We start from the raw sequence: 27,692 nt of genomic DNA on the forward strand, positions 1-27,692 counted from the left end.
CTGCTGTTAGAAAGAAAACAGACACACAAATGTGACCCTGGACCGCAAAACCAGTCTTAAGTGTAAATTTTTCAAAATTGAGATTTATACATCACATGAATGCTGAATAAATAAGCTTTCCATTAATGTATGGATTTAGGATAATATTTAGCCGAGATACAACTATTTGAATATCTGGAATCTGAGGGTGCAAAAAAATCTAAATACTGAGAAAATCCCCTTTGAATTTTCCAAATGAATTCTTAGCAATGCATATAACTAAACAGAAATTAAGTTTTGATATATTTACGGTAAGAAATTTACAAAATATCTTCTTGGAACATGATCTTTACTTAATATCCTAATGATTTTTGGCATAAAAAAATCGATAATTTTGACCCATGCAATGTTTTTTTGGTTATTGCTAAAAATATACCCCAACGACTTAAGACTGGTTTTGTGGTCCAGGGTCACATATGCATAGTGGAATATTACATATAGGGAGACTGGGGCTAGTTGTCACAAAGGTTTTATCTCAGTAGTCTCAGACACTGACGGCACTTCCACAATCTGCTGACAGTCCATTCACTGACCATCTGCTGCATTCTGCTCACAAACCTGGAAAGTCCTGGCAAGCTCTGATCTGACTGGCTGATTTTACACAACTTTAAAATGAAGGTGGATTTTAAACGAAAAGTTGTTAACCAAACTCTTAATGGCTATTTATTTTTAATACATTACCAATTAAAAAGTTTGGAAATGGTAAGACCTTGCTCATGCTCACTAAGGCTGCATTTATTTGTATATATATATATATATATATATATATATATATATATATATATATATATATATATATATATATATATATATTACGTGTATATATAGTGAAATAACTTGTCAAATGTAATTTAATTCTGTGATCAAAGCTGAATTTTCAGCATCATTACTCCAGTCTTCAGTGTCACATGATCCTTCAGAAATGTTTCTAATATGCTGAATTGTGCTGCTTAATAATTTTGTGGAAAGCCTGATACATTTTTTGGAAGATTCTTTGGTTAATAGAAAGTAAGGAAAAAAAAAAAACATTTTATTTGAAATATAAATCTTTGTAAATGTTTTACTGTCACTTTTGATTAATTTAATGCATCTTTGCCAAATAAAAGTATTAATTTAAAAAATCTTACTGACCTAAAAATTATATAATTTAACTATTTTTATTTATTAATTTAGCGTTTTACAGTTGTTTTACTATCAATGATTAATTGGCAGATTGTGATAATGAAAGCTTTTGGGACCAATGTTCAATTTAATTATTATTTAAATGAAATAATAAAAACAACAACAACAAACATATGCAACTATTCATTGCAGTACAAAAGTGACAGCTAACCCAGTCTATATGCTGTATAAAGTGCAAAGGCAAGCTTTCACACACTAAAGAAGCAACAGCCTTGTTTCTCTTGCTGTGTGTGGTCTTGTGTGGATGCTAATGTGATCAGACACGTGTGTTCATTATTTAGTGTGAACCGGAGCTACACTGCCAGTATTTAGGACAGCAATGCATCAAGCTCTGCATGAGAGCAGTGTGTGTGTGTGTGTGTGTGTGTGTGTGTGTGTATGTGAGCTCTCTCATCAACTCTACTTGCACAGACACTTTCCTTCACGCTTGTTTAGATACAGACACAGCATATGAATCCCAGCATGTCATCATGTCTGTATAAGTCCCTTTATATGCGTTACATTTACAAATCATTTGATTTTCTCTCTTGCCTTCTTTCTCACTTCTCTTTTCATCACACAGAAGAAACAGCCATTTGTGACGTCAGCTGCCTGAGTTCTGAAAAACTTCTCTTCCTCATCGTCCCATCCTGGACCGACCAGCCTGAGAAAAATATGGAGCGAGAGAGAGAGAGAGAGAGAGAGAGAGAGAGAGAGAGAGAGAGAGAGAGATGCTTTGTGTTGTAAATTCAATCCATATCCATTTTCTCATAACTTAAACATTCACATAATCCTTCCCCCACTTGCTTTTGTGTGGATTAACTGCTGTTTCCATGGATACAGCAACTTTAAATCCTTACAGTTAGTGGCGTGTGACAGGAAAGACTTAATGCTTGGACAGTGTGTGTGTGTGTGTGTGTGTGTGTGTTTTGCTTTGCTATCTGCGTTCTCAAGCGCTGTCTTCACGAGTCGTTCATTCTCCTCTGGATACACTGAGTTTGTGCAGTACACCACAGCTTTCACCTTACGAACTGAAATTAACCAAGTTATTATAGTCATTATAACTCAGAAGATGTGCATTAGTCAATGAATGATTTCTAAAGAAATACATTTTATACCATTAAAAAATGTGGGGTCAGTAATAACTTTGCTGCATTTATTTGATCAAAAATACAATAAAACAGTAATATTGTGAAATATTATTACAATTTCAAACAACTTTTCTATTTTAATATATTTTAAAATGCCTGTGATAGTGATGAATTTTTAGCAGCCATTACTCAAGCCTTTTGTCATCATTTGGTGAAGATATATATATATGGAAATATTCTGAATACTTGATGAATAAAGTTTTTCTTTCACATAAGAGCATTTATTTAAAATTTAAATCTGTAACATTATAAATCACTTTTCATCAGTTTAATGCATCTTTGTTGAATAGAAGTATACATTTCTTTAAAATCTATCTATCTATCTATCTATCTATCTATCTATCTATCTATCTATCTATCTATCTATCTATCTATCTATCTATCTATCTATCTATCTTCTTGATCAGTAATTTGGACTTTTCCTCACAAAAAAAATTAACTAATGAGGCTGATGCAGAAATTATATTAATAAATAAACTATGATTACCAAGAAATATTTATTATATTGTCTCCATTAATTTAGTTTTTTTTTGTACTGAAAAAAGACACAATTTTTCATTTATTATTTGTAATTGTTATGAATTATGAATAAGTAAATTATTTTTGTACTGTAGAGAGAGAGACATGAATAAATGGATAAAAAATAAGTTCAGTAAAGAGGTAGATATTGTTTTCTCATTCTCACTTTGAAAGAGTGTGAGTTTTAATCTATAGAAATTCTGTTCCTGTTATATGATAGGTAAAAAGGGAAATAAAGTAGCAATGTAGCAAATACACATTTTTTTTTTTCTTAAACTCTGAAGCAAAAACGGGCTTCCATTGAAATCTTTTGGGCAATCTGAGACATTGTTGAGATCATTTCTAAAACTCTAGAGGGTACATTTTCCTCAGGTGTCCAGGGTTTCACAGAACATCGGGTCTAACTTAAAAAAGCTGAATGACTTTTCACAGGGCAGACCTGCTCATACTGACCTACAAAGACTGTCCTCCACCTGTCCGACTTCCTTTATAAGTCCCTCTTCTGCTCTTTTAATTGGTTCTCTGGGCTGGAACTTCCTGTCCAGGAGGTCATAGAGTATGACCACCACAAGAGCCATAAGATCATCTGGCTGAACATACACCCAAGCTCACTCATCAAACACATCAAAATCAATAATGATATCAAGATAAAAAGGCAGATGTCAGTCATAACAGACCCACCATTTGCTGAGAACAGTAAAAGCAGCTGTCACTCAGGATCTCCTCCAGTAGATCTTGGTCTGTGATGGAAGGAGAGACACACTGATGTTGTGACCAATGTTCAATGCTATACTGCAGTAGATAGTTGTAATACAACAGCGTAATATGAAGAGTTAAAATGGGAAGCAAAAAACTCAGCCATATACTCCTAAAATACCCGACAGCAAAACTGATGTGTGAGAGTTACAACATAAAAATAGCTGGATTCCAACTCAGACTTGCTTTCTGAATTTTAAAAATGAATGTGAACTGACTTTAAATAGAAAATATTTTTTATTTAAATGAATCCCGTCAATTTTAAAATGAAAATAATCAGCATTCAGGATGTCTTTTAAAACATTCTTCCTTACAAAATGTTTGCAGAGGAAAATTTATTGATTAATATATTTATTGTTTTTATTTAACCATCTAAGATTTAAAAAAAAAAAAACAACAACAACTAATCATTACTATAACAATTATTTTTTGCTCCTTTAATATATTGTATAATATATTAGATTGATCAGCTTATGTCTGATTTTTCTGATTTGTATATAAATTTAAATCATTTGTTGTCTTTGTGTTTCTGGATGATAGAACTGACCTCACGCTCACAGTTCAGTGCAGCCATTAAAGTGTTACAGAAGCCAGTTAACTGACGTCTGACCTGACTACACTAAAAGCAAATAGATGTTCTTAAAAAAATAAAAGAGTAAAAAGCCTTCCTAAGCAAAAAGTTTGAGTGTGTGTGTGTGTGTGTGTGTGTGTGTGTGTGTGTGTGTGTGTGTGTGTGAGAGAGAGAGAGAGAGAGAGAGAGAGAGAGAGAGAGAGAGAGAGAGAGAGAGAGAGAGAGAGAGAGAGAGAGAGAGAGAGAGAGAGAGAGAGAGAGAGAGCGAGCGAGCGAGTGTAGAGGAATGAGTCAGAGACCTGTGTGGGGAAGATAAGCTACAAGAAGAAACTCATCCAGAATGTGACCAGACATTCCCAAGTTATTGATTCAGGACCTCAGTAATGGAAAGACGAGGGGGAAGGCAAGGAAAGATGAGGTAAGAAGAGAAGAAATGACAGGAAACATGGAGCATATACAACCCAAAAGTCAGTCTATTCCCTTTAAATCAATGTTTTCTGATATCAAGCTTCGGAAACAATACAACAAAACTATTTTGGTAACACTTTACAATTAGTTAAAATCAGTTAACGCATTACTACGAACTAACAATGAGCAAGACATTTGTTACAGTATCTATTCATCTTTGTTAGTTTTTTTAGTTAATAAAAATAAAATTTTTTTTTGTTAGTTTTTACAGATGTATTTTAATTAATTGATGTTAAGTGTCTTTCAATGGTCAATTTTGAAAATATTTAATTTGTACCATAATCATAAATATGTGGATAATGCAAACAATGTTTAAAAAAGGCAAGAAAAACAAAGGGAAAAAAATTCAGTCATTTTATATCATTTTAAATATTTTAAAATATTTTTTTAAATATTCTATGACACTGAATAATGTTTTTAATCCAGTTTAAAAACATCCAGTAACATTTCATTTGATCCTGTAAGGTTTATTTTTGTATTTGGGATGGTTATTTTAGTATTTGGGATAGCCAAAGTAAGTATGGTATAAAAAATTTTAGTATGGTATAGAACATTATTGCTGTACTGTAGGACAAGAACAATAGAATTCTGGGTAACAGTAATATACGTTTATGACTCTTCATATATTTCCAACTGCACCTTTGAGTCATGAGGAACTGAATAATTGATGTTAAAGATTTGTGGGCCACAAAAACTATGACATCAGTGACTGCACACTGCAAAAACAATCGAGATGACCTGGACACATCAGATTCTTGTGCCTTCTAAATCTCATCACTATCTTTATGATATTTACAGTCTTACCCAAGACATATTTTGCTTCTTTATGGAGTTTCTCATACCAGATCAGGCAGGTAAGTTCCACTTGTAATTCTCATCCTGATGATCATACAAACTCAATTTTGATTTGAGGCCTGGCTTGATTTTGTCACTCACATTTCAGGGTGTTAAAAACCAGCTCATGTGCCCAGAGCTCATTCTGCTTGGTGTTGGCATCACTGTCGTCAACAACTCCAGAATCATCATCATCATCATCATCACCGTCACGGTCACCTCTGGGACAGAAGCTCCTATAGCGAATGAATCGGTGAGCGAGGTCTTTCTCCACATGAGTTTTCTGGAAAATAACTGCAGCATGAATGTACACAGAGTCTGGGAATCCTGGAGGTGTCCCCTCCATCTCGATCCTTTCTGTGGGCACTGCAGCCTCTTTTTAAGGGACCGAGTACATACTTTTCTCATTGGTCTCTTAGGAGAGACTGGACTGTGAGCTGATTCTTGATCCAGCAGTTTCAGTGATGTGACGTCAGGTAGATCTGAGTGCAGCCTCTATCTGAGAGTCTGTTTAACCATTCTGATAGAGCCAAATTCTGTAAAAAAAAAAAAAAAAACTTATAGATCATTATAGTATTATTATAAACACATTATTAGACCAGCTTTCAACTAGCGTCAGTCAGCGACAATATAAAAGCCTATTATTTCACTTGTAAACATATTTTCTCACTTGGTATAATGTAGTCTTTTTACATAAATTAAACTATAGGGATCATCATATTCGGGGTCCTTGGCATCTGATTCAGTCTATTTGAAAATATTTTGAATACATAGTATTTTGATCGTGTATGTAAAATAATATACAGCATAGAGTTATATATGGACATAAAGTTGAACCATAAAAGTCTGACACCACTAGAACTTGTGCATAAAAACAGTGCAGAATCTTATGTATACCTTCCTTTCTTTGAATTCCAAAATTTGAATCCCAGATTGTAGACTTTTTGAATCCACTGTACATATATTACTGTCCAAAAGTTTGGGGTCAGTGTGATTTTTATTTTTTAAAGAAATTAATTGTATTCAGTAAAGATCAAAAGTGAAAAAAAGTTACAGTAAAGACTAAAGTAAAATATATCAAAGAATCATGAAAAAAAATTAATAGTAATGTTTCTTGAGCAACAAATCAGCATATCACAATGAATTCTGAAGGATCACGTGACACTGAAGACTGGAGTAATGATGCTGAAAATTCTGCTTAGCCATCACAGGAATACATTTTAAAATGCATTCAAACAGAAAACATTTATTGTAAATTGTAATAATAATTTACAATATTACAGTTTTATTGCACTTTTGATTAAATAAACACAGCTTTAAGCTTAAGAGGTTCAAAAACATTAAGAAATCTTACTGGCCTCAAACATTTGAACAGTATATAGTAGTCAACATTTGAAGTGGATCAAAAACGTTCATCAAAGACAAGAATGGTATTGTTTTGGTTTAAGACAACTTTGATGATAGGTTTTGATCCACTTCAAATGTTGACTGCTGTATATATCTGGCGCTAAAAGTTCTGTAACTTCCTGCTTATTACTAGTTAAATTAGAATTTAAAATGCACACATTCAAAATCGAATTAGTCAAAATGAAATTTTATTACATACCTCTCATAATTTAAGCGCAGTCTGCTCGGCAACAGGTATGAATATGAGAACAGAATGTGAGAATTAGGAGATCTCTCTCTCCCTGGTCTCACAGATTCAGGTTAACAGTCTCTCTCTCTCTCTAGCTCTGAGATCTTGTATCACTACAACAAACACATTTGTTCTTGTCAGCAGAGTGTGAATCTTCTCTCTACAGATGTAGTCACCCAGCTATCAGCAGCTCATCATCACTCACTCTCTCTCTCTCTATCTCTCTCTCTCTTTCACACACACACACACACACACACATACACACACACACACACACACACACACACACACACACACACACACACACATGCACGCATGCACGCACACACACACTCTGAGTCAAACCTTTACACTCACAGGTCTGAGAAAAGGAGGAGTTTAAGATAAACAGACTCCAGAGTAACGCTTAATTTCTGCTCATTTGAAACCCTCTCATGCCTGACGCATGTCAGCTCCAATGAGACACAATTAGCTTGACATTCATTGCTTTGGGCTCAAACCCCATCTAAGTCCAGTCTCCCTCTGTTACCCCCACATTAGCACCGAAACAAACTACAGATTTCGTCAAAACTTTCCAGTCAGTTTGAAGAACTCAGCTCTAATACAGCTTGTACATCATGAATAAACCACAAAAAATGTAATCTTTACCGGAGCTTTGAATAGGTTTTTTTTTATGTGATTGTAAGGGTCCTGTCTGTCTATTTGTCTATGTGATAAAGTCTTGTAACTGTGAGTGAACCAAATTTCAGACTTTGATAATAAAGTTGCATCATCATCATCATCATCACCTGATGACGGTTTTAATACAAACTGAGAGCCCACCCAGGCAGCACCTTATTGGTCAATGCTGTTATCAGTTGACTTTTAATTAGCGATGAGATCTGCCAGTCTAAGGAAGTAATGCTTAGATGCTTTAACTCCAGATTAGTGGAACAAACACTGTGAAAACATAATGAGAGTCTGCTTAATTAATAAAGTGTTTGGGGGTGTGTACACTTCCATGTGTTTCTGTGTGCTGAATTAGTAATGTGAAGAAATACACAGCTTCTTTTTCCTGATTAACCCACGTCAATGCCTCAGGACCGGATCAGTGTGTCCAGAGACACTGCAGGTCATTCAGCTTCACTGCGATTTCAGACGATGTTGTTTTAGAATCACTGAAATACTTTTATAGTTTTTGAATTAAATTGTAAAACTTTTTTCACTTTAATTTTAGTTATAGCAACTTTGTTGTGTTTTGTCACTTTTTATGTCTATAGTATTTTTTTAAATTTAGTTTTCATTATTTTAGTACTTGAAATCACAATGAGAATTGTTGTCTTAGTAACTAGCTGAAATCAAATGTTTTTTTTTTTTTTTTTAACATATTAACATTTTCGGTAGCACTTAATTTTACAGTCCTGTTCCTCATGTACATACTAAGTACTTATAATAGTAATTACAATAACTATGTAATAACTAGGTACTAACCCTGAACCTACCCCTAAACCTAAACCTAACCCATGTAGTTACCTTGTATTACCAGAACTTTCTTAGATAAATACACTGTAAGTACACTATAAGTACATGTAAGTACACGTACTGTAAAAAAGTACAACCACATTTTCTTCCAAGTAACATTTTATAAATGCTTTTAGTGTTAGTCAAAAATAATGTCTCTGATTTCAGCTTCAGCTGTGCTGTGTCAATGTAAAGCTTTCTTTGGATCTAGGATCTGTCTCTTTCAGTTCTGATTGGTGTGTGAATGCAGTGTGTATGATGTGACGGTGATATATTTGCTGGTGTGAAACAAACAGATTCTAATAAATTGAGATTTATTAGCAAAACTGAGATAAATTGAGCAAAATTACCAAATCATGCCAGAAAACAACACTAATGCTTAGATAACTGGTTATTTCATGCTTATTGCATGACTGGTTATTGATCAATACTAAGAATAAATGGATGCAAAGTGATCTAAAGTTAGAACTACCTTTATGAACTCACAATATATTATTTGTCTAATGATGCAGCTCCTCACCACAAACCAACCACCTGTAAACTGAAAACATCAATTAGGTTGGCTTTATTTACAAACCAGTAATTCTACATGTTACTGCTGACAGAATCAATAAGCTCCTTTGACACTGATCATAAAAAACTCAGCCTTACTGCCCTCCACAGGACACACAGGAAGTGTGCACATGGCAGGAGCAGATGTTCAGCTGATACATGGACAAAAAAAACACAGGATTCAATCAATGTGCAAATGTAAAAACAAAACCCCACAATAATAATAATAATAGTAAAAAAGAAATCCTCTCAAAGTTTCGTAAAATGAAAACAGGGTTTAATTGTGGTTGAATAAAATTCTTACAAATTTCCCGCTCTTAGTTAACACACTAACAAAACAATATGATACCCACTGAAAACAACAACACCTTTTTAAATTTCAGGTACAAAAATATCATCACATTTTCTGTTTACCAGTCTCAAAGCTGGCATGCTGTGCACTTTCATCGGGGAGGAAATCCACGGTGTGGGCCTCCACGGCCTCTGAATCCACCTCGATCTCCACGGAAGTTTGGCCGATTTCTCTCCCGACCCCGATCTCCTCTTCCCGCAGCGGGACCGCCCCGTCCTCCACGCTGTGCACCCCCACCTCGCTCTGCCATGGATTTAGGAGGTGGGGATTTGGGACGGAGTCTCTCGATTTCTTCAGTGCAACCAGATAAGTAAGCGTTGGGCTCACTGAAGTGGGCAGCATAAGCTTCCACATTAAAGTTGCTATTGGTCAGCGTGGGGCCCACAGTCAGCCAACCTGAAAATGAGCAACATTAGATCAGAATTAGATCAGTACACTAGCGTTCAAAAGTTTGGGGTCAGTTAGGAAATTAATACTTTCATTCAGCACAGAGAAATGATCAAATGTAACAGTGAAGACATTTATAAATTTACAAATGATTTATTCAAATAAATGCTGTTCTTTTAAACTTTCTAATTATTAAAGAATCTGAAAAAAACAAATGTGATAAAGGAAATGTTTCTTGAGCAGCAAATCAGCATATTAGAATGATTATGTGACACTGAAGACTGGAGTAACGATGCTGAAAATTCAGTTTTGTCTTATTTAAATATAAACAGTTATTTTAAACTAATGATATTTCACAAAATTAGTGTTTTAATGTATCTTAATCAAATAAATGCAGCATTGGTGAGAATTAGAAACATTAAAAAAAAAAATCCAAAACATTTAAAAATCTTACCAACCTCAAACTTTTTTTTTTACAACTGTAGTGTATGATACAATATAATATAATACAATACAAAGAACTGCCTTTCATGTCATACTGTATTGTCACTTTTTAACTTGTACTAAAATCTATTTTTGTGTTCCATAGAATAGATCATAAAGGAACTATCTGAAGGCGAGTAAATAATGATACATTTTCTTTTAGTGGAAATAGGCCGTATCTAACCTGGCCTGATGGTACTGTCTCTGCCAAACAGGTGCAGCCGTCGACGGCCCAGGCAGAAGTGTTCAATGATGTGGAATATCTCGACTGGCTTCTCAATATTGCCCATCTCTGGCTCCTCTGTAATGATCAGGTCTATATCCACATTAGCATGAATGAAATCGCCATCTGTGCTGCGCCTAACTGTACCTTTGATACCCATCAGACAGTGCTCCTGAATGCACACACAAAAAGAGAGATGTCAGAGAAAAAAAATGTTTTTAATTAGTAGCAACTTATTGTTATGGCTTGCCCATTGCACTAACCAATCAGGACAGTGTCTCTTACCTTAGTTCTCTGGAAGACTGCCTTAGGGTCCAGCGTTTTGGTCTTGCCAGGGTTATTTTTGTTGGTCTTGATCCAACAAATGTCTTCACATCGCCTGAAGCCCCATTTCCTCAGACACTGAGAGAGAAGAGAGAAAGATGTTAAAATATGTTTCACTCTCACAGACAATGACGGTATGCAGCACTTTTGATTGCATGCAGGTTATACAGAAATATGTGTCATTTACATCATCATCACGTGACATTCAAATCAGTGAAAACAAGCGGAGTAATACGTCACATCAAAACAGAACTCACATTAAACAGTTTCTTGAGATCACAGATATATTTTGAGTCAAGGTAATAATGTAAATAATGTTCAGTTTCTTGCACAGACTGATCGTTTCGCTTCATAAGACCTCAATATATCGTCGTCAGGAGGCACAGATATTAATTTCATGTTGCCTGACATGATTTTTTTGGCTCTCAAAGTGAAAGTCATTAACCTGCATTTTATAAAAATAAAAAAAAAGAAAGAAAAAAAAGGAAATCACAAAAAAATAAAAAAATAAAAATCACCTATATCTTGGATGACCGGAGAGGGAGTAAATTAACAGCAAATTTTCATTTTTGGGTGAACTGTGTGCATGTTTGTGAGATTTGTACCATTCGGCCAAGATCAAGGCCTTCCCCTGAACCACACCACAGGAACACAAAAGAGCGAATCGATGAGATTTCCTCTATGTTCAGCTTCATGATCTATACCAAAAAAAAAATAAAAAGAATTGTAAAATAAGTATGTATAACTGAAATCCATTTCACATGTTTTTTCAATGCACATTTCTATAACTCACATCATCCCAGGTCCAAAAGCGCTCGTTGGCTATGATGCCTGACTCTCTGTAATACTCCTCCAGTGGAGGCTCTATCAGAAGCACGTCAAATTTACACTTCAGATCTCTCAGATCAAACGTGTCCGGATCTGCCTGCAGATACCTGACACACACACACACACAAAACATTTATATATTCAGAAATACATGCAAATGAGACATACAATAGACCTTAGATGCTATATAGAATTTAACGTGGATAAAAACGAGGCTGTAAGGGGTAGACTTTACAATGGCACGCACTGTATAAAAATCCTAGATCGTGTCATTTTGTAAACAACTTTCAAATCTGTTTTGAGTTTCTACTAAACACTTTTTTGGGAAAGATGTTTTCTCAGCTGAACAATCGGTGTGTTGTTATAGAAAAGTACAATCCTCTGAACACATGTACCTCTATCCCTCACAGCCTTGCTTTCATTCCTGATTAAATATGGCGATACTCTGACTAAGGTCTGTCAGACAGGTCTCAAGCATCTGCAAACATCTGTTCTATTCAGCATTGTCTGACAGCAGGTTGTCTTACATGGGTGGCGTGTTGGTGGCAGCGATGAGCTCATCTTTGAGTCGGATGAGCTCTCTTTGTTTTGGGTACTCCTCAAATCTGTCAGCCAAACCTGAAGCACAACAGAGCACACAACTGACACAGTCTAACCTCTGGGTATGAGAGAGGAGGAAAAAACAAAAGCATTGATCCATTAGACTATTTACCTCCATCTCGGATAAAGTTCTGAGGTCTATGACCTGTGTCCACAAAGTGTTGGCAGTAATCGTTGTGAGGATTTAAACTCTGAGTGCCCTGTGAAACAAAATGTTACTTGTAAAAACTTTTAAAAACAGTCACCAACATCCTGCATGATTTTGCATGTAATTGCTATGTAAATCATTTAATATTGTGCTTAATTCTACCTTCAGGAACGTGCTGGAGTCTTTGTACACCTCCTCATACGGTCCGCTCTCCTCCTGCTGCTGCTGCTGCTGCTGCTGGAGCTCAACATCTTCCTGTAACATCATACAGCAGATCCAAGATCAGTTATCTACATCTCTGATCTCAACAGCTGATCAGTGCTCCCTCACCCTCTGCTCCTCCACATCCTCCTCCGGGTCTTCACCTTCATTCAGACACTTTCTTTTAGCAACAGGAACTGACGTGTCAAATGAAGCCCTGCAGGAAACAGAACACAGACCAGAGGATAACTAACCCTCATCATTACTGGCACTGTTCTGACTTCAGAAGTTTAAAGTAACAGTTACATTCAACCTGTGCTTAGTGTAAACAGAGCCCAATAAATAGATGTTTGCTCATTTCGGGGGACGACTTAATTCTACCTTCATACTCTGCTTACGTATCATGTTTTCTATCAAACAAACATGTCTCTCTGCGTTACCTGCACGTCTCTCTGGTCTCTTCGATCTCTTTTTGTTCATCTTTACTGTTGAGAACAGCACCGATGCTGTCGGGACTCTCTGCGCCGAGCTGCAAAAATCAAACACTAACTTTGTAAAGCACAAACTCAAAACTCGCGATCACATTTATTCAGAAGACTATCAGTATTAGTTTGGTAGCGCTCGCTAACACTGGCTTTATGCAGTGAAAAGTCGTGTTTCTTCACCTGTTGTGCAAGAAGCTGCCGTCTCAGCTTCTGTCTTTCACGTATTTCTTGCAGTCGGCTGTTCATGTCAATGATATTTACCAGGGAAATAATTTCTCGTACAATTATTTGGTGAAAACAATTGTGCGGCAAAACTCGTTGAATACCTCAACGTGAGGAGCCGTCGCACGTATTTTACATCATCACGCTGCTAGACGCATACGATGACGTCAGTAAGCGGTTGGCGATACTTTCGCACATTACGTGAAAAAGATTCATTACATTCAGCTTTATAATATTATATTGGAGAAATATTTCATCCTTAATGTGAGGTTTTCAAATCCCCATTTTCTTATATTTATAAATGACCTTTGTTTGTAAAATATAATGTTTTCCCACATTTTCTAGTGTTTTTTTTATTTGTATTTACTTATGTTTCATTAAAATATTTATATTGAGCAGAGGCTTCCATTACATTGTTGTTTCAGTTCGTATTATGACATTTTTGGACGTTTGTAAATGTTTAAAAAAAAAAAAAAAGCAGAGTGAAAACAATTTCTGTGCCAGTTTTTGGTCACATTTATTTATTCACATTTTCAGTTTTACTTCCTATTTTTGTATAGTTTTTTTTTTTTTTTTAAATTCTACCTTCTATGTTGTGTCTCAGAAAAATATTTTTAAAAATCCTAAATTTACTTTTCCTTTTATAGGATTGTGAAGACATTATACGCTTCTATTCCATTTATTTTATTCTTATTATGACAATTGTATTCTATACTGTTTTCTATCTATCTATCTATCTATCTATCTATCTATCTATCTATCTATACAGCAAAGTTGAACTTTTATTAGTCATTATTCCAGCTTAGAAATCTTTCTATGCTGATTTGGTGTAACATTTTTGTCAAAACTGTTATACATTTTTCAGGATTCTCTGCTGAACAGAGACTTCATTTATTTGAAAGAATTAGCTTTTGTAACATACATGTCTTTACTGTCACCTTTATTCAGTTTGCATCCTTGCCGAATACAAGTAGGGTATTAAATTATTTTAAAAAAAAAATCCACAAGCTTTTGAACAGAGGTGTAATGTTTAATCACAAACTGAAATACACAAAGACATATGCAGCAGTGACTCTTGGTTATATTTTACTAACACAAGAGGGCAGACATGGACCTGATCTCTGCTGTTGGTCAGTGCGATGAACAGAAGATTTCACACCGACAGTGATGCCCAGCCTCTCACTCAAACAATGAGACTGGAACTTTAAAAAAAAAAAACAATTTATTTGCAATATAGCTACTATTTTGGTCTTTCTGCACCTTGACACTCGACATCATTATTGATTTAGATCTTCTTTTGTGAAACTTCTAATCACCGGTGACTCAATCATCAATAAGCATGAGTCTTTATTCGCCGGTTCCTCTTGTACTGATCCGCGTCTGAGCTGCTCACACAACAGCCAAAAGACAAGATGAGACAACTCAAGGACCCTGTCTCCACATAGACTGGAGAGGAACTGTTATCGTTGTTATGGTTATGCTGACAGTGGTTGATCCTGATGGATGTGAGATGTCGGTTTCTCGTCACCGTCTGCTCGCTGCTGCTCATCGCGCGCAGTGACGGCTCTCCGTTCACCGACTGTATTCAGAGCAAAGGCAAAGCGGGCTTTTACGAGGGATCCATAGACTCGACCGAGTCAGGCGTGAAATGCATGAACTGGAGCGATGTGCCCGGTGTTATAGAGCGGTATCCGGGGAAAGGACTCGGGGGTCATAGTTTCTGCCGAAACCCGGACGGAAGAATTCGTCCCTGGTGTTTCTTTCCAAACACCCGGGGACGCATGGACTGGGGCTACTGCGACTGCAAGCAAGGTATGTACCAGACAAAATGATCTTATTTGCAAAAGCAGCCATTTATAATAACTTGTAGTCTAATCTGCGCGACAAGTAAACCAGTGCAGGGCACGCAAGCAAGCTAAGACATGTTCAAACTTCAATGCGTCCACGCGTGGGAGAGGTATGCGCGCCCCAGGTAGCACCTACACTGAGAACAAAGCGGCCACTCTCATCCGGCGCACGGGGTCGCTTAGTTTTACTTTGAGACAACCATCTCCAGCAGCAGTTTGTGTAATTTAATGTAATTTCTGTCGCAACAGTGGCTCTTTAGAAGTTATTTAATTTTGCGCACGAGCGAGACTCCTGCAGGTCTTGAGCTGCCCAGCTGGAGCGCGCGAGAGAGCAAGAGTCAGTGCGCTGTTAGGAAAATGAGGAAGCCAGTACGGATTATTAGTATTTGAAAAAGTATGACTTTTGTGACGACATGAGAGAATAAATAGCTTTGAAGACATATAAAATTTACTGTATACGGGAGACCGGATCAATGTGTCACTTTTTACTCCAATGAATAAGTTCGATTTTAAAAGTAAATTTCTGTATTTAAGTCTAGGCTACAAAAAATAATAAATAAAATAAATGAATACAAATAAAATAACATTTCCACTGGTTTAACCAGGTTCTTGGAACACACGTTGACGTTGTGACAACATGCCCCAGTGTGGGATAACAATGTGACAACTAGCCCCGGCCCCAGAAACAATGAACTGTATTGTATCGTTACCATGTACATTTTATTTTGCAGGAATGTGCATCCTCATGGTCTCTGATATTTCATGAAATGTTTCATCAAAAAATACAGACACAAATACTCTGATGATGTAATCAACGGGTCTAAAATCGGCCCTGGAAAGAAAACTTGGAGAAGATGGCTGAAATTATAGGCTGAGTTCCTCCATAATCTTTCCATATTTATTATTTTTGACATTTGTTTTTACAATCTTTCCAATAATATTATTAGTTAAATATTAGCAGTTTGCATGTGAACATTTGATCAATGTCTTAATGCATATTAAATGGGAACCGAATGGGTTTATTTAAATATTTTGGTATTCTGTTAGTTGATATTTCCAGCACATCAGCCATCTATCATTTTCCAAACATTCTGTGAATGTTTTGAAGCACTGAAATGTTTGAAGAACATGTGCTGCCATCGTGTGTGTGTGTGTGTGTGTGTGTGTGTGTGTGATTTATTACTGCTCTGAATGCAGCAGCTGTAAACAATTAATGCATGAAAAGGGCTTTCACACACAGACGTCTGTTCCAGTAGCAAGTGGATATATATTCATACTGTTGTGGCCAAATTTTGAAAGCAATCTCAAAAAATTCTAATGCAAGTTTACATTGATATATTACTTGAATTACTAGTAGTTTACTTTAAATTGGTTATCATTATCTCTGAATTACCAAGTTTATTCACATCCAAAAGTAGTTACCAGAGTATATACAAAAACTAAAAATAGCACCTTTAAGCCACAACTGCAAATTAATATACGTTAAATCTGGGAATATTATGTCCAGTTAGAATGGAGAAATGTATTTAAAAAACAAGCTTTTCTCATCTGCATTAACTGCCTTTATAATAGACCTGATTGTACTGCTGTACTCAATAGCTTACATTGTTTTCATGACACACATTATAGCTGCAGTAATTTGTAGTATCACACGCACAAACACACACACATTTATTATAGAAACGACTAGAACTCATGTAGAGGTTAAAGCATTCCTCTGTCATCACATAAAGCAAGTCTTGGATTAATGTTTTCTTGCTGTGTAACTGTGGGAACATTTGTAATACGTGCATTTTTCAAAATTACGGAGACCAGCGGAACCAAATGTTTGCAGAACATTCACTTTTATCACCTGCCTGAGCAGTGAAGGTCAACAACACTCTCATGTTTAACTCGTTTGTGTGCGTTTACAGGTTCTTTGCGACTGCAGGGAGGCAGATCCAAGTTGGAAGGTACAGTAGAAGTGTATCTGAATGGTGTGTGGGGATCCATCTGCAGTAACGGCTGGGATGAGCGAGATGCCGCTGTGGTGTGTCGACAGCTGGGACAGGGGTAATACACATACACACGCATACATACAGTATGGATAACATACTGTCATATCACTTGTACTATATTTACAGTATGTAAATTATGTGCAGTATCTGGATGACTTACCAATATGCAGTATACAACAGAGCATGGCGCACAGAATACTATATATTATAATGCAATGCATTGGACTTGACCTTCCAATTCTAGTGTGATGAATGACTTAAAGACTTATCGCCTACAATGCAGGGCTTGATGCAGTTTTTCCCATGTTAAAAAATGTGGCAGAACACTGAAAATCTTTAGGGGTGTTTTTCCTTATCAAACGGGATACAATGATTCCATTTATACAATAAGTACCAAGAATACAAAAAGTTCCCAAGGATTTTAAACATTTATGCTCCAAATTGTATTTAATAATTATGTAATTATTTATATGCTTACTTTAAGCTAAAACCTGCACAATTCAGGTCTTTTAAAGTTAAACAAGACAGAAAAAAGCTGTGACTCTTATTTTGAAATGTCTATGCTTTGCTATTGCAGGCTGCTCATTCAAAAAGATTTGGGAGATAAAATATGCGCTTAAAGCTTCCTACAACATATTACAATATAAACACCATAAAGTAAACACTGTCGTGATATATCAACAGTGGATCATAAGCAATCTATTAGCATAAATACACAATATTCATTGATCGTGAACTCCTCTGAAACCGAGAGCCTGTAAAACATGCAACAGCACTTCATTTCTACTTGAAAAAGTGACGTGACATACAGCCAAGTATGGTGACCCATACTCAGAATTCATGCTCTGCATTTAACCCATCCAAAGTGCACACACACAGCAGTGAACACACACACAGCCATTTATGCTGTGGTCCCGGGGAGCAGTTGGGGTTCGGTGCCTTGCTCAAGCGCACCTTAGTCGTGGTATCGCTGGCCCGAGACTCGAACCCACAACCTTAGGGTCAGGAGTCAATCTCTCTAACCATTAGACCACGACTTCCCCGCTCATGCAGCGCTCATGTTTATGTAAATTAAATCATAGGCTTTTGAAGTTTAATATTCATTGAACTGTACAATGGTAATGGATGTGCCATGAGACATATTTAAAATACATTACTAGTGTTTTAATCAGTTTTTGAAGCCACATTGTCATTGCTGCCACAAATGGGATAGTTTGCGGTCTGATGACCATATGCTGCCGGTTTGTTTATTATCTAACCACAAAACAACCTTTGTAAGGTTGTGCATGGAATCCTTTGGTATTTGACCCCAATGGGCCAAAGGTCAAAGGTCAATCTTTCACCTTCAAAACACAGCATATGCTTAGTGAGTGGTCTAGCAGTGAATGTGCGTGCACGGGTGTTTGAAATGATTGCTGATTTCTCCAGAGAGTTCTAATCTTTGTCATAAACACACCCGTGTGGTTTGAGTCTATCACGCTCACACACATGCCAATCTGAGAGTGCTCAGAGAGAGCTCTTAGATCACATGACATTACAGTGACAGTTTTAAGTCTGACAAAAAAGTATTATTTTACCATTCAAACAAAACGGACACATACACATGTGTGGACCTGTCATCATTTGACCTCAAGAGCTTAGAACCCATTTGTCATTTGTGAATAATTCATTGGGTGTCTCAACTTTGATAGATGAATAGACATGAATTATTTAAAAGCGAGAGAGACAGATGGACTTCACAGACTTTGATTTATGTGTTCTATCGGTCTGTTTTTCTACCACAGCAGTTCTCAAGCTTCAGCACTACAGTTGTAAGACATATGAGTGTAGTTCAGCTTTGAAACATTTGCCTTGAGACCTCTGTGCTAGAACTCTTGTCTGTATACTAGCAATGTATATTTGCATACTATTCAATAGTATATACATAGCATTAAATATACTAAGATTCTAATGTTGCACATTATTGTTCAAAAGTTTTTTTTTAATTTGTAAAAAAAAAAAAAATCTCTTTTAGAATGTTACAAAAGATTTCTATGTCAAATAAATGCTGTTCTTTTGAACTTTCTATTCATCAGAGAATCTTGAAAAAATGTATCATGTTTTCCCACAAAAAATATTAAATGAAACAAAAATATTGAAATAAACTGCTTCCAACACTGATAATAATCAGAAATGTTTCTTGAGCAGCATACCGTCATATTAGAATGATTTCTGAAGCATCATGTGACACTGAAGGATCACAGGAATAAATAACATTAAAAATCTTAATATTATTTAAATATTAAAATAGAAAACAGTTATTTCAAATTGTATTAATATTTCACAATTCATTCAAAAATCTTCCTGACCCCAGATTTTTGAATGGTAGTGTATATTTCATTAATAAAGTTGGATGGTGTACAGTAGAAGTGTATAATGCGTTATTGAATAAATTATTCAGAATAAACCAGCTGATGGTTAAAATATGATGGTTGTCATGAATCAAAAGAGCTTATTATTAAAAATGAGTCACAAGACGTCTCCTCTTCATTGATATCCCGACCAGATCTTAGCCCCTCTGGGTTCAGAATATGTTAGCTACCATTTACAGAACAGCTGAAACACTGTAAAAAATAAATATATGGATAGCTGGGAAAAGACTCAAGTAAAGAAATCAAATGAAACAAAAACGACCCTATTGTCCCTTTCTGTCTCAGCTATAGAGCGCTTGCACGTGTGAGTCCTCTGTCCCGTCTGGTGGTGTCTGTAGTTCACTGGCAGTCCGTGGACTGTGAGGGACAGGAAGAGGACTTACTGCAGTGCAGTCACACCGTCTGGAACGGGGGAGAGTGTGTTAACCGTCAGGCAGCTGCTGTCTCCTGCACGCCAGTGGAGGGTATGTACACGCTCACACAATCTGTACATAAACACAGATGTAATCACAAATAAATACTCTTAAGAAAATAACTTGAAGTCTGTGTGTGTGTGTTTAGCTTCAGTGTTTGTCCCAGTACGTCTGTCTGGTGGGCCGTCAGCATATGAGGGCAGAGTAGAGGTGTTTCATGCAGGACAGTGGGGCACAGTGTGTGATGACCAATGGGATGATAATGACGCTGAGGTGGTCTGCAGGCAGCTGGGGTTGGGGTAAGACACACACACACACTTTTTTCCAAGTTTTATGGGGACATTCCATAGGTGTAATGGTTTTTATACTGTACAAACTGTGTTTTCTATCCTCTTACCCTAACCCTAAACCTACCCCTCACACAAAACTTCAGGCATTTTTTGATATTCATAAAACTTAATTCTGTATGATTTATGAGCTTGTTTCCTCATGGGGACCAAAAATGTCCCCACAAGGTCAAAAATTACTGGCATTACTATCTTTGCGGGGACATTTGGTCCTCATAACGTAGGGAATACCAGTACACACACACACACACACACACACACACACACACACAGTCTGATCTGACTGTTGGACTAAAATGCATCAAATCGCATGTCAAACCACATATGCATGCGGTTAAGATTTAAAAAAAAATCTAATTAATTAATAATCGCATCCAAAATAAAAGTTTATTCATATTTATATATGATTTATATTATATAAATATATTACATATATTTATTAAGAGTATACATGCATGTGTGTGTGTGTGTGTGTGTATATATATATCTATATATATACACACACACACACACACACACACACAGTACACACACATATATTATGTAACTTTTATTTTGGATGCGATTAATCGTTTTTAGCACCCTAGTAGTAAATATCTGCTATCTCTACATTGGTTGCCATCTATAAAAAGAAAGAAAAATTTGTATTGAAAAATGTTATTTATTTTATATGCATTATTATTAATTTTATTTTTTATATGTAACTATTCATAAGTAATTAATTATTACTAATTAACTATTAATTAATTGACAGCTCTACAGAAAAATAACTAAGCAAATTTGAGTCATATATAAATCTGCCTGTCTGAACAAAGCCATGGAGGCTTGACCTGTTTTTTTGGGAACAAACTGTCTATTTAGAGGAACACCAGGGCGTTCTTTACAACTGAGATGTGTGAAAATAGAAGGAAGATAGAGAGGAGGTAGGAGTGTTAGCCGGAGAGAGGGAAAGAGAGGAGTAAAGTGTCTTTTCTGCATAAAAATGTGAAATATTTTCTTGGGAGTTTCCTGACACACAAAGCTGAAGTGTTCTCAGTAAGAAAGTGAGAGTGTGAGAGAAAGACAGAAAATGAAGATAATGAGAATGAGAGGGCAAAGAGGCGTGAAGGGTGATTTAGAGGGACGAAAGGAATTACAGAGGAACAGAAAGAGAGAATGGAAAGATCAAGATGTGAATCAGGTTGATTGTTTGAAGCTTTTCAACTCTATTATACTGGCGGTGATGGGCGTAACAAATGGTCCCCAAAAGTGAGCTCTGCAGGTGTGTGCGAGTTTGGATAATAATCACTCATGTGAAGGGCTTTCTATTGAGCGGAAAAACTCCTGTAGAATAAAACACATGGGTTCGAGCACATGTCAGAGACTGCAGTTCCACTTCATTTTTCCCCCTTAACTTTCACTGATTATTGACTGCTGAAATTGGTGCTTGATTGCCTATTAATCACAGAAACATTTTAAGAACATATAATCTCATAGCACACTCTAAATGCAGCCCTCTAGCATACTTGAAACAATTCGATTTTGGAGTGTTGCATCTACAGTCTGTTTTTCTCTTTCATTTCCTGCTGTGTATTGCAGTGACCCATTTAGCCTGCAAATCAAGGTGAAGGTCATCAAATTAAAAAAAGAGGTATATACTAGTATAAACGATTGTAATAGAGTGAATCAAGGAGTAATCTTATCCTTCAGAGCTAAAATGTGTATTAATGCACAATTTCAGTAAAAAAAAAAAATCATGGACATTAAACAATACTGTTCTGCTCTCACTGTCCTAAACGTCTTAGTCATTTACTGCAAGTGTAAGAGAACCCCTTCAGAAACACCCAATTACACAATCACCATGTTTTGTGACATGGACTGTAACTTTATGTTTGCTTAGTAAAAATTTGGATTATATCATATGAACAGGCTCTTTAAAAAAAAAAAAAAGTATTTTTTTTATGGAAATAATATACTTTAAAACAATATACTTAAGAGCACACTGAATGCAATGTTTCCGGGCAATTAACTGCATGTTAATTACAATTAAATGAAAATGCATTATAATTATAAATAATTTATAATAAATGCAATTAGATTACTTTAAAGTGTTGTTTTTTGTATTATTTTCTGATGGATGTGTTCAGGGGCATTGCTAAGGCTTGGGTGGGAGCATATTTCGGTGCAGGCTCAGGGCGAGTATTATTGGATGAAGTGAGCTGCACAGGAAATGAGCTTTCCATAGAGCAGTGTCCAAAAACCGCCTGGGGGGAGCACAACTGTGACCACACAGAGGATGCTGGAGTGTCCTGCATCCCACTCACAGGTATACACATACACGTGTACAAGTATGGACAACACCTGTGTGAGACTACAGTTCTATTACATTATGTGATGTAAGTGCAGGGTCATTTGTTTAAACAAAACCACATTCAAAAACAATTCAGTTCCCTTAATCCATACAGAATACAGAATAGTTTAAATTTAGAATAAATGCAATTACTTTAGAAGTTTTTTTTTTTTAGTGAGTTGTTTCTGCTGTCTTTGAAATGCCAAATGTAATGATAAGCATTTATGGTAAACTAAAATATGCTTTAATGTAATTTATATTGAATCTTGTATGCCATGTATTTAAATAGATTAGGAAAACTTTTAATTTAACATTATTACATAGTACACTTTGTAAGAATGTACTTAAGAGTATTCAAAAACATAATCATTAAAAGATACTCATTTAAGGCCTTATATTTCATTAATATTATATCTGCAAGTAGTTTCTTAAAGTATACGTTTATGATTTCAAGTACACTCCAAGTGGACTTCTTTTTCACAGGAGCAACAAAGTAGTCTGATTCTCGAGCGACTGACTTATGAGTTGATTCTTTTCAGTTTATTAAACCATACAGTACTACCTGTACTATAAAGTCCCAAATGAATGAATTTTGTGAGCCAGTTCTATTTACAGTAGTTAAAGGGGTCATGATATGGATTATTTAATTATTTTAAATGTTCCTTGAGGAAAAAGTTTTAATCAGTTTTAATCAAACACATATACTAAATGTTGAACTGAAGGCTCATGAGACATTTTTAAAACATGGTTTTAACTTGTTGATGTTAATACTCTCTCTCTCTTTCTCTCTCTCAGATGGTGCGGTGCGTCTGGTTGGGGGTGTGAAGGGTTGTTATGAGGTTGTGTGGGGGACCGTGTGTGACACAGGCTGGACACAGACCAACACGCAGGTCGTTTGCAGACAGCTGGGCTTCAGGTAGCACACAGACACATGCATAATAAGGTTTTTTGATTGACTGTTGACTGATTTGCTAATTGGGTAATGTTGATGCAGATCAGGGGAGAGTGTGTCAGCAGGGCGGTTCGGGGTTGCGGCAGGTCCCATTCTCCTGGGTGATGTCAGGTGTATAGGAAAAGAGCCCACAGTCACACAATGCAGCTGGAGGGGCTGGTTCAAACACAACTGCACTCACAACCAAGACGTAGCCATTGTCTGCAACTCCCAACGCTCCAGGGACAGAGTGCCCACCAGTAAGAGCTCTGACACACACACACACACACACACACACACACACACACACACACACACACACACACACACACACACACACACACACACACACACTTTATCACTGCCTCATACCAAAGTGCCTTTAAGGCAAGTCATTTCACTCGGTGGCCATATTTGAAATGTCTGTATAATATATGTGTGTGTATTAGGGGTTGAATGACTTCTGATTTTTTAAAGTTGACTTTAATATGGTGAAAGTCGAATCGAAGTCAACTTGTCGCTGATGATGTCATTAATGAACAAATAAGTCTGTAGCTGTGACAAACCCCTTGTGCACAGCTATGGCATATGACACAGCACTGCCCACATGGCTATTGCTCCTATAACAGCTCATTTTTATCAGTTCAGGTCGTTTTATTTATCACAGATTTCTGCGCATACTAATTCAGATATAGATAACGTAGCACAGTAAAGATTACAGTTATATGAATGCATTAAGGAGAGCGATTGCGTGTGTGAATTAATTCTACATGACAGCATCCCTCTACTAGTAGTGACGCTGTGGGATTTAGTTAAATATATGCTTGAACTTTTCAGTTTCTAAGCTATTTTATTGAGAAATCACAGAACAGTGTTGACAGAACATTTCCGCACTGAATGATTCTGTGCGAGCGCGATCTGCACATGAAGTACAAGCTACTGTCTGTTAGCCTATGTGTGTGCGTAACAGTGCAGCAGCGCATTAGATCAGAACAGCGATTAACTCACCTGTACAATAAGCTGTTTAAAATGTGCATTCTCCCATTCAGTTTCGAGCATCCAGTAATATAATCACACGTCTTGTGGAGCTGTCGGAGTATACATTTATTTGTCATTTTATCTGTTTGGAAACGGAGCGTAAATGTGGAAGTCTTTCAAAGATTTATTATCCTGTTGCGCCCTCTATAGGACCAGTGACTAGTTGACGTCAAGCTAAAAGCATCATGGCAGAGCATTGAAGTCGACTAGTCGATTAGTCTGTGCAACCCCTAGTGTGTACTGTGTATACTTATTATGTATATATAAATACACCCACATGCATGTATATATTTAAGAAAAATATGTGATGTTTATATATTAAATACATTTATGTATGATATAATTTATATGACTATAAATATATACATGTAAATATTTTAAAAATATATGCCGTATGTGTGTGTCTTTATATATACATAATAAATATAAACAGTACACACACGTATTATGTAAACAAATACTTCTATTTGGATTCGATTAATCACGATTAATCGTTTGACAGCACTCATTTTTTTCCTTGATATTTATTTAATATGTACTGTAATGTTATTATATATACTTAATATATTTAATTGAGAAAATCTGAATTTACAAGAACATAAATTTGAATAATATTGCAGAACAGAAATACATTTTTTAGAAGCATCTCTTTGTCTTGTCAGTATTACTGAATGATTGATATTTACAAAATAATAGACTGTGACAGATCTATATGGATGCATTTACACCGCAAGACCACATTTTCCCTGCCTTAATCTACATTAAAGACACAGATTCTTATTTTGCAAATTAAAAATCTCCTAAGTACGACTTGTTACTGAAGAAGTACTTTCACATTATTTCGCTGCTTTTCTCTTTTTGAGTTGTTTTCCACTTTTCTCCTCTATCCCAGAACCCTTTTATAAAATGCAGCAGATAGAGAAAGAGAATGAGTGTGTGTGTGTAATAGATCTTTATGGGCAGCAGGCCAGACAGAGTGTAAGAGAATGAATGACAGCACTGGAACTGGGAACCGGTGAGGAGTGTGTCAGTTACTCACTCACACATACACACACTAGATACTTGCTGCGGTCCTTTTTCCTGCACTCTCTGGCTGATTTAACCTTATTGACTTTGGACAGAGCAGCCAGTATGTTCAAGAGACGCACTTATAGAGCAGATCTCCCTGTTTAATTCATCTTTCTTGCAGGGATTCAGATGTGAGTGTTTGTGTGTGTGTGTATAGACTAAAGACTAAACAAGACTGGTTTTTAGTATTCTCATCAAACACCTTTCAGTATTCTTTTATATGGACACACACACACACACACACACACACCTAAAGGGAATAAATCTAAATGGCTGTATGTGAAAGACTCTGTCATGTTTGTTTTAATTAATAAACAAACTAGACAGACTAGACCTACACCTTAATTTTTTTTTTATAATAAAATAAAACTATTTTATTTTATGAATCCTTTTTCCTATTGAGGACGTACCCAGATTTTTCTACAGATTTAGCTATATTTTGGAATCATTTTGTTTTGTATTACTTTTTTTATAACTACTCTAAGTGTTTCCTCCTGATTTGCTTCTTGAATTCATCTTACATGCACACATGCACACACATACTGTGGCTTCCTCTGTCAGGTTGATGGCTTTATGAAAATGTGGTGAGTGTGGCTCTATGGGAAACTCTCAGAGCTTAAAAAATGTTTCCTTTTCATTGAATGAGCTAAAAATGCAGATCCTTTTTGCCTGTGAGCCACATGGAATCCATAACGGTCTGTGCCCATAAAACTCAGATTTCCACATGACCGGAAAACAAAGTCATCTCGGTTAGCAATACTCTCAGCTCTGTTTAACATTTAACCCTCCGTTTAATTCATAATATAACTTTTTAATGTATTTTGATCCAGTTAATGCAGCATTGGAAAAGAGACTTTCTTTCAGAAGCATTAAAAAATCTTACCGACTCGAAACCATTGAATGTAGTACTGTGTGAGAATGAAAGATGGATGGCCAGTGTATATATACAAACGCTCAAATTCTCACTCTCGACATGCACTCAGTAGAAACATGTCCAAATATATCAAATCTGCCTGAGTGTGATTTTTGGAGTGTTTTTCATGCTGTCTCATAGACAGAGCTGATGAAAAGTAGAGACCATCTGAAAAAACCATTTCAGCATGTATGGTTATCATATGTGAGTGCATGTGTGTGCAGCTGGTGCTAAAGGCTTTATGAAGTAAATCTGATTTAATAAAAAATTCTTGAATAACTGCTGACAAGTGAGAAATGAACTTTGATTAGTATTGCAGATGTTCATAAAGCTGTATGTTTTGTTAACATATAGAATATGTAGCAGAGCAATAAGCCATGGGAAGCTTTGCACTAAGTTACGGTAAACTCGGGTGGTAGTAATAATAATCAAAATGGAAATGGAAAATAATACAAGCCTGTAGGCTGTGCATGCTAGTCACGGAACAAAGCAACTTGGCACATTCATGTAAGATTCAATTTTTTTGCATTCATGAGTATGCATAAATTACTTGTCCAATCAGAATTTAGAGTAAGAGCTATCAGTTTTATAAACAAATTTGCTGTTAAATTCATATTAATTTTGGCTGCAGATGTGTATGAATGTATGGTTAGTAAGTTGTGTTTTTTTTTATTTTGCACAGAGAGTGTTGCTGATATTGCGGACGGGTCTGTAGCTGATGATTGATTGTGTTTACGTGTGTGTCTGTGCATCTGTGTTATGTGTAAGTGGAGGCAGGTGTTCCATGAGTGGAAAGCTAAAACTGTCCCTCCAGGGCCAAGTTTTTCTCTTAACTTAAATTCTTGGGTTTGAACTAGAGATATTTGGCCACTGTTCATCAGTTTTGGATGACTGGCACCTGTTTCAAAAATCTACTGACAGCCTTGTCAAAGGATAATACACATTTTTGAGTTTCAAA

The 27,692-nt window shown here is 36.1% G+C and overlaps 2 protein-coding genes and 1 long non-coding RNA gene across 4 annotated transcripts in view; 1 reads left to right on the forward strand and 2 right to left on the reverse strand.

Annotated features, from left to right (window-relative positions):
- Positions 1–1,752: 1,752 nt before the first annotated feature.
- LOC109052749 lies at positions 1,753–3,861 on the reverse strand. The gene is made up of 3 exons (XR_006162634.1): positions 3,552–3,861; positions 3,324–3,460; positions 1,753–1,864 (listed from the first exon to the last, which is right to left on the reverse strand). It is a non-coding gene; the product is annotated as an uncharacterized LOC109052749 (long non-coding RNA).
- Positions 3,862–9,442: 5,581 nt separating this feature from the next.
- Positions 9,443–13,592, reverse strand: LOC109052741 (N6-adenosine-methyltransferase non-catalytic subunit). The gene is made up of 11 exons (XM_019070157.2): positions 13,399–13,592; positions 13,174–13,262; positions 12,863–12,950; positions 12,695–12,787; positions 12,497–12,584; positions 12,312–12,402; positions 11,750–11,891; positions 11,562–11,654; positions 10,918–11,034; positions 10,594–10,804; positions 9,443–9,935 (listed from the first exon to the last, which is right to left on the reverse strand). Exons 1-11 carry the CDS (start codon positions 13,462–13,464, stop codon positions 9,631–9,633), a joined length of 1,383 nt encoding a protein of 460 aa, XP_018925702.1. The 5' UTR covers positions 13,465–13,592; the 3' UTR covers positions 9,443–9,630.
- Positions 13,593–14,589: 997 nt separating this feature from the next.
- LOC109079326 (serine protease 12) overlaps positions 14,590–27,692 on the forward strand; it is a 32,720-nt gene continuing 19,617 nt past the window's right edge. For both annotated transcript variants that reach the window (XR_006162653.1, XM_042776859.1), the window contains exons 1-7: positions 14,590–15,252; positions 17,201–17,339; positions 19,981–20,159; positions 20,257–20,407; positions 22,582–22,760; positions 23,580–23,700; positions 23,779–23,975. Coding sequence is in view for 1 of the 2 variants with exons in the window: in XM_042776859.1 (XP_042632793.1) it covers positions 14,940–15,252; positions 17,201–17,339; positions 19,981–20,159; positions 20,257–20,407; positions 22,582–22,760; positions 23,580–23,700; positions 23,779–23,975 (1,279 nt within the window). In the remaining variant the exon portion in view is untranslated. The remainder of the gene's footprint in view (positions 15,253–17,200; positions 17,340–19,980; positions 20,160–20,256; positions 20,408–22,581; positions 22,761–23,579; positions 23,701–23,778; positions 23,976–27,692) is intronic.

The sequence above is a fragment of the Cyprinus carpio genome, chromosome A1 (assembly GCF_018340385.1).
Source record: "Cyprinus carpio isolate SPL01 chromosome A1, ASM1834038v1, whole genome shotgun sequence".
NCBI lineage: Eukaryota > Metazoa > Chordata > Actinopteri > Cypriniformes > Cyprinidae > Cyprinus > Cyprinus carpio.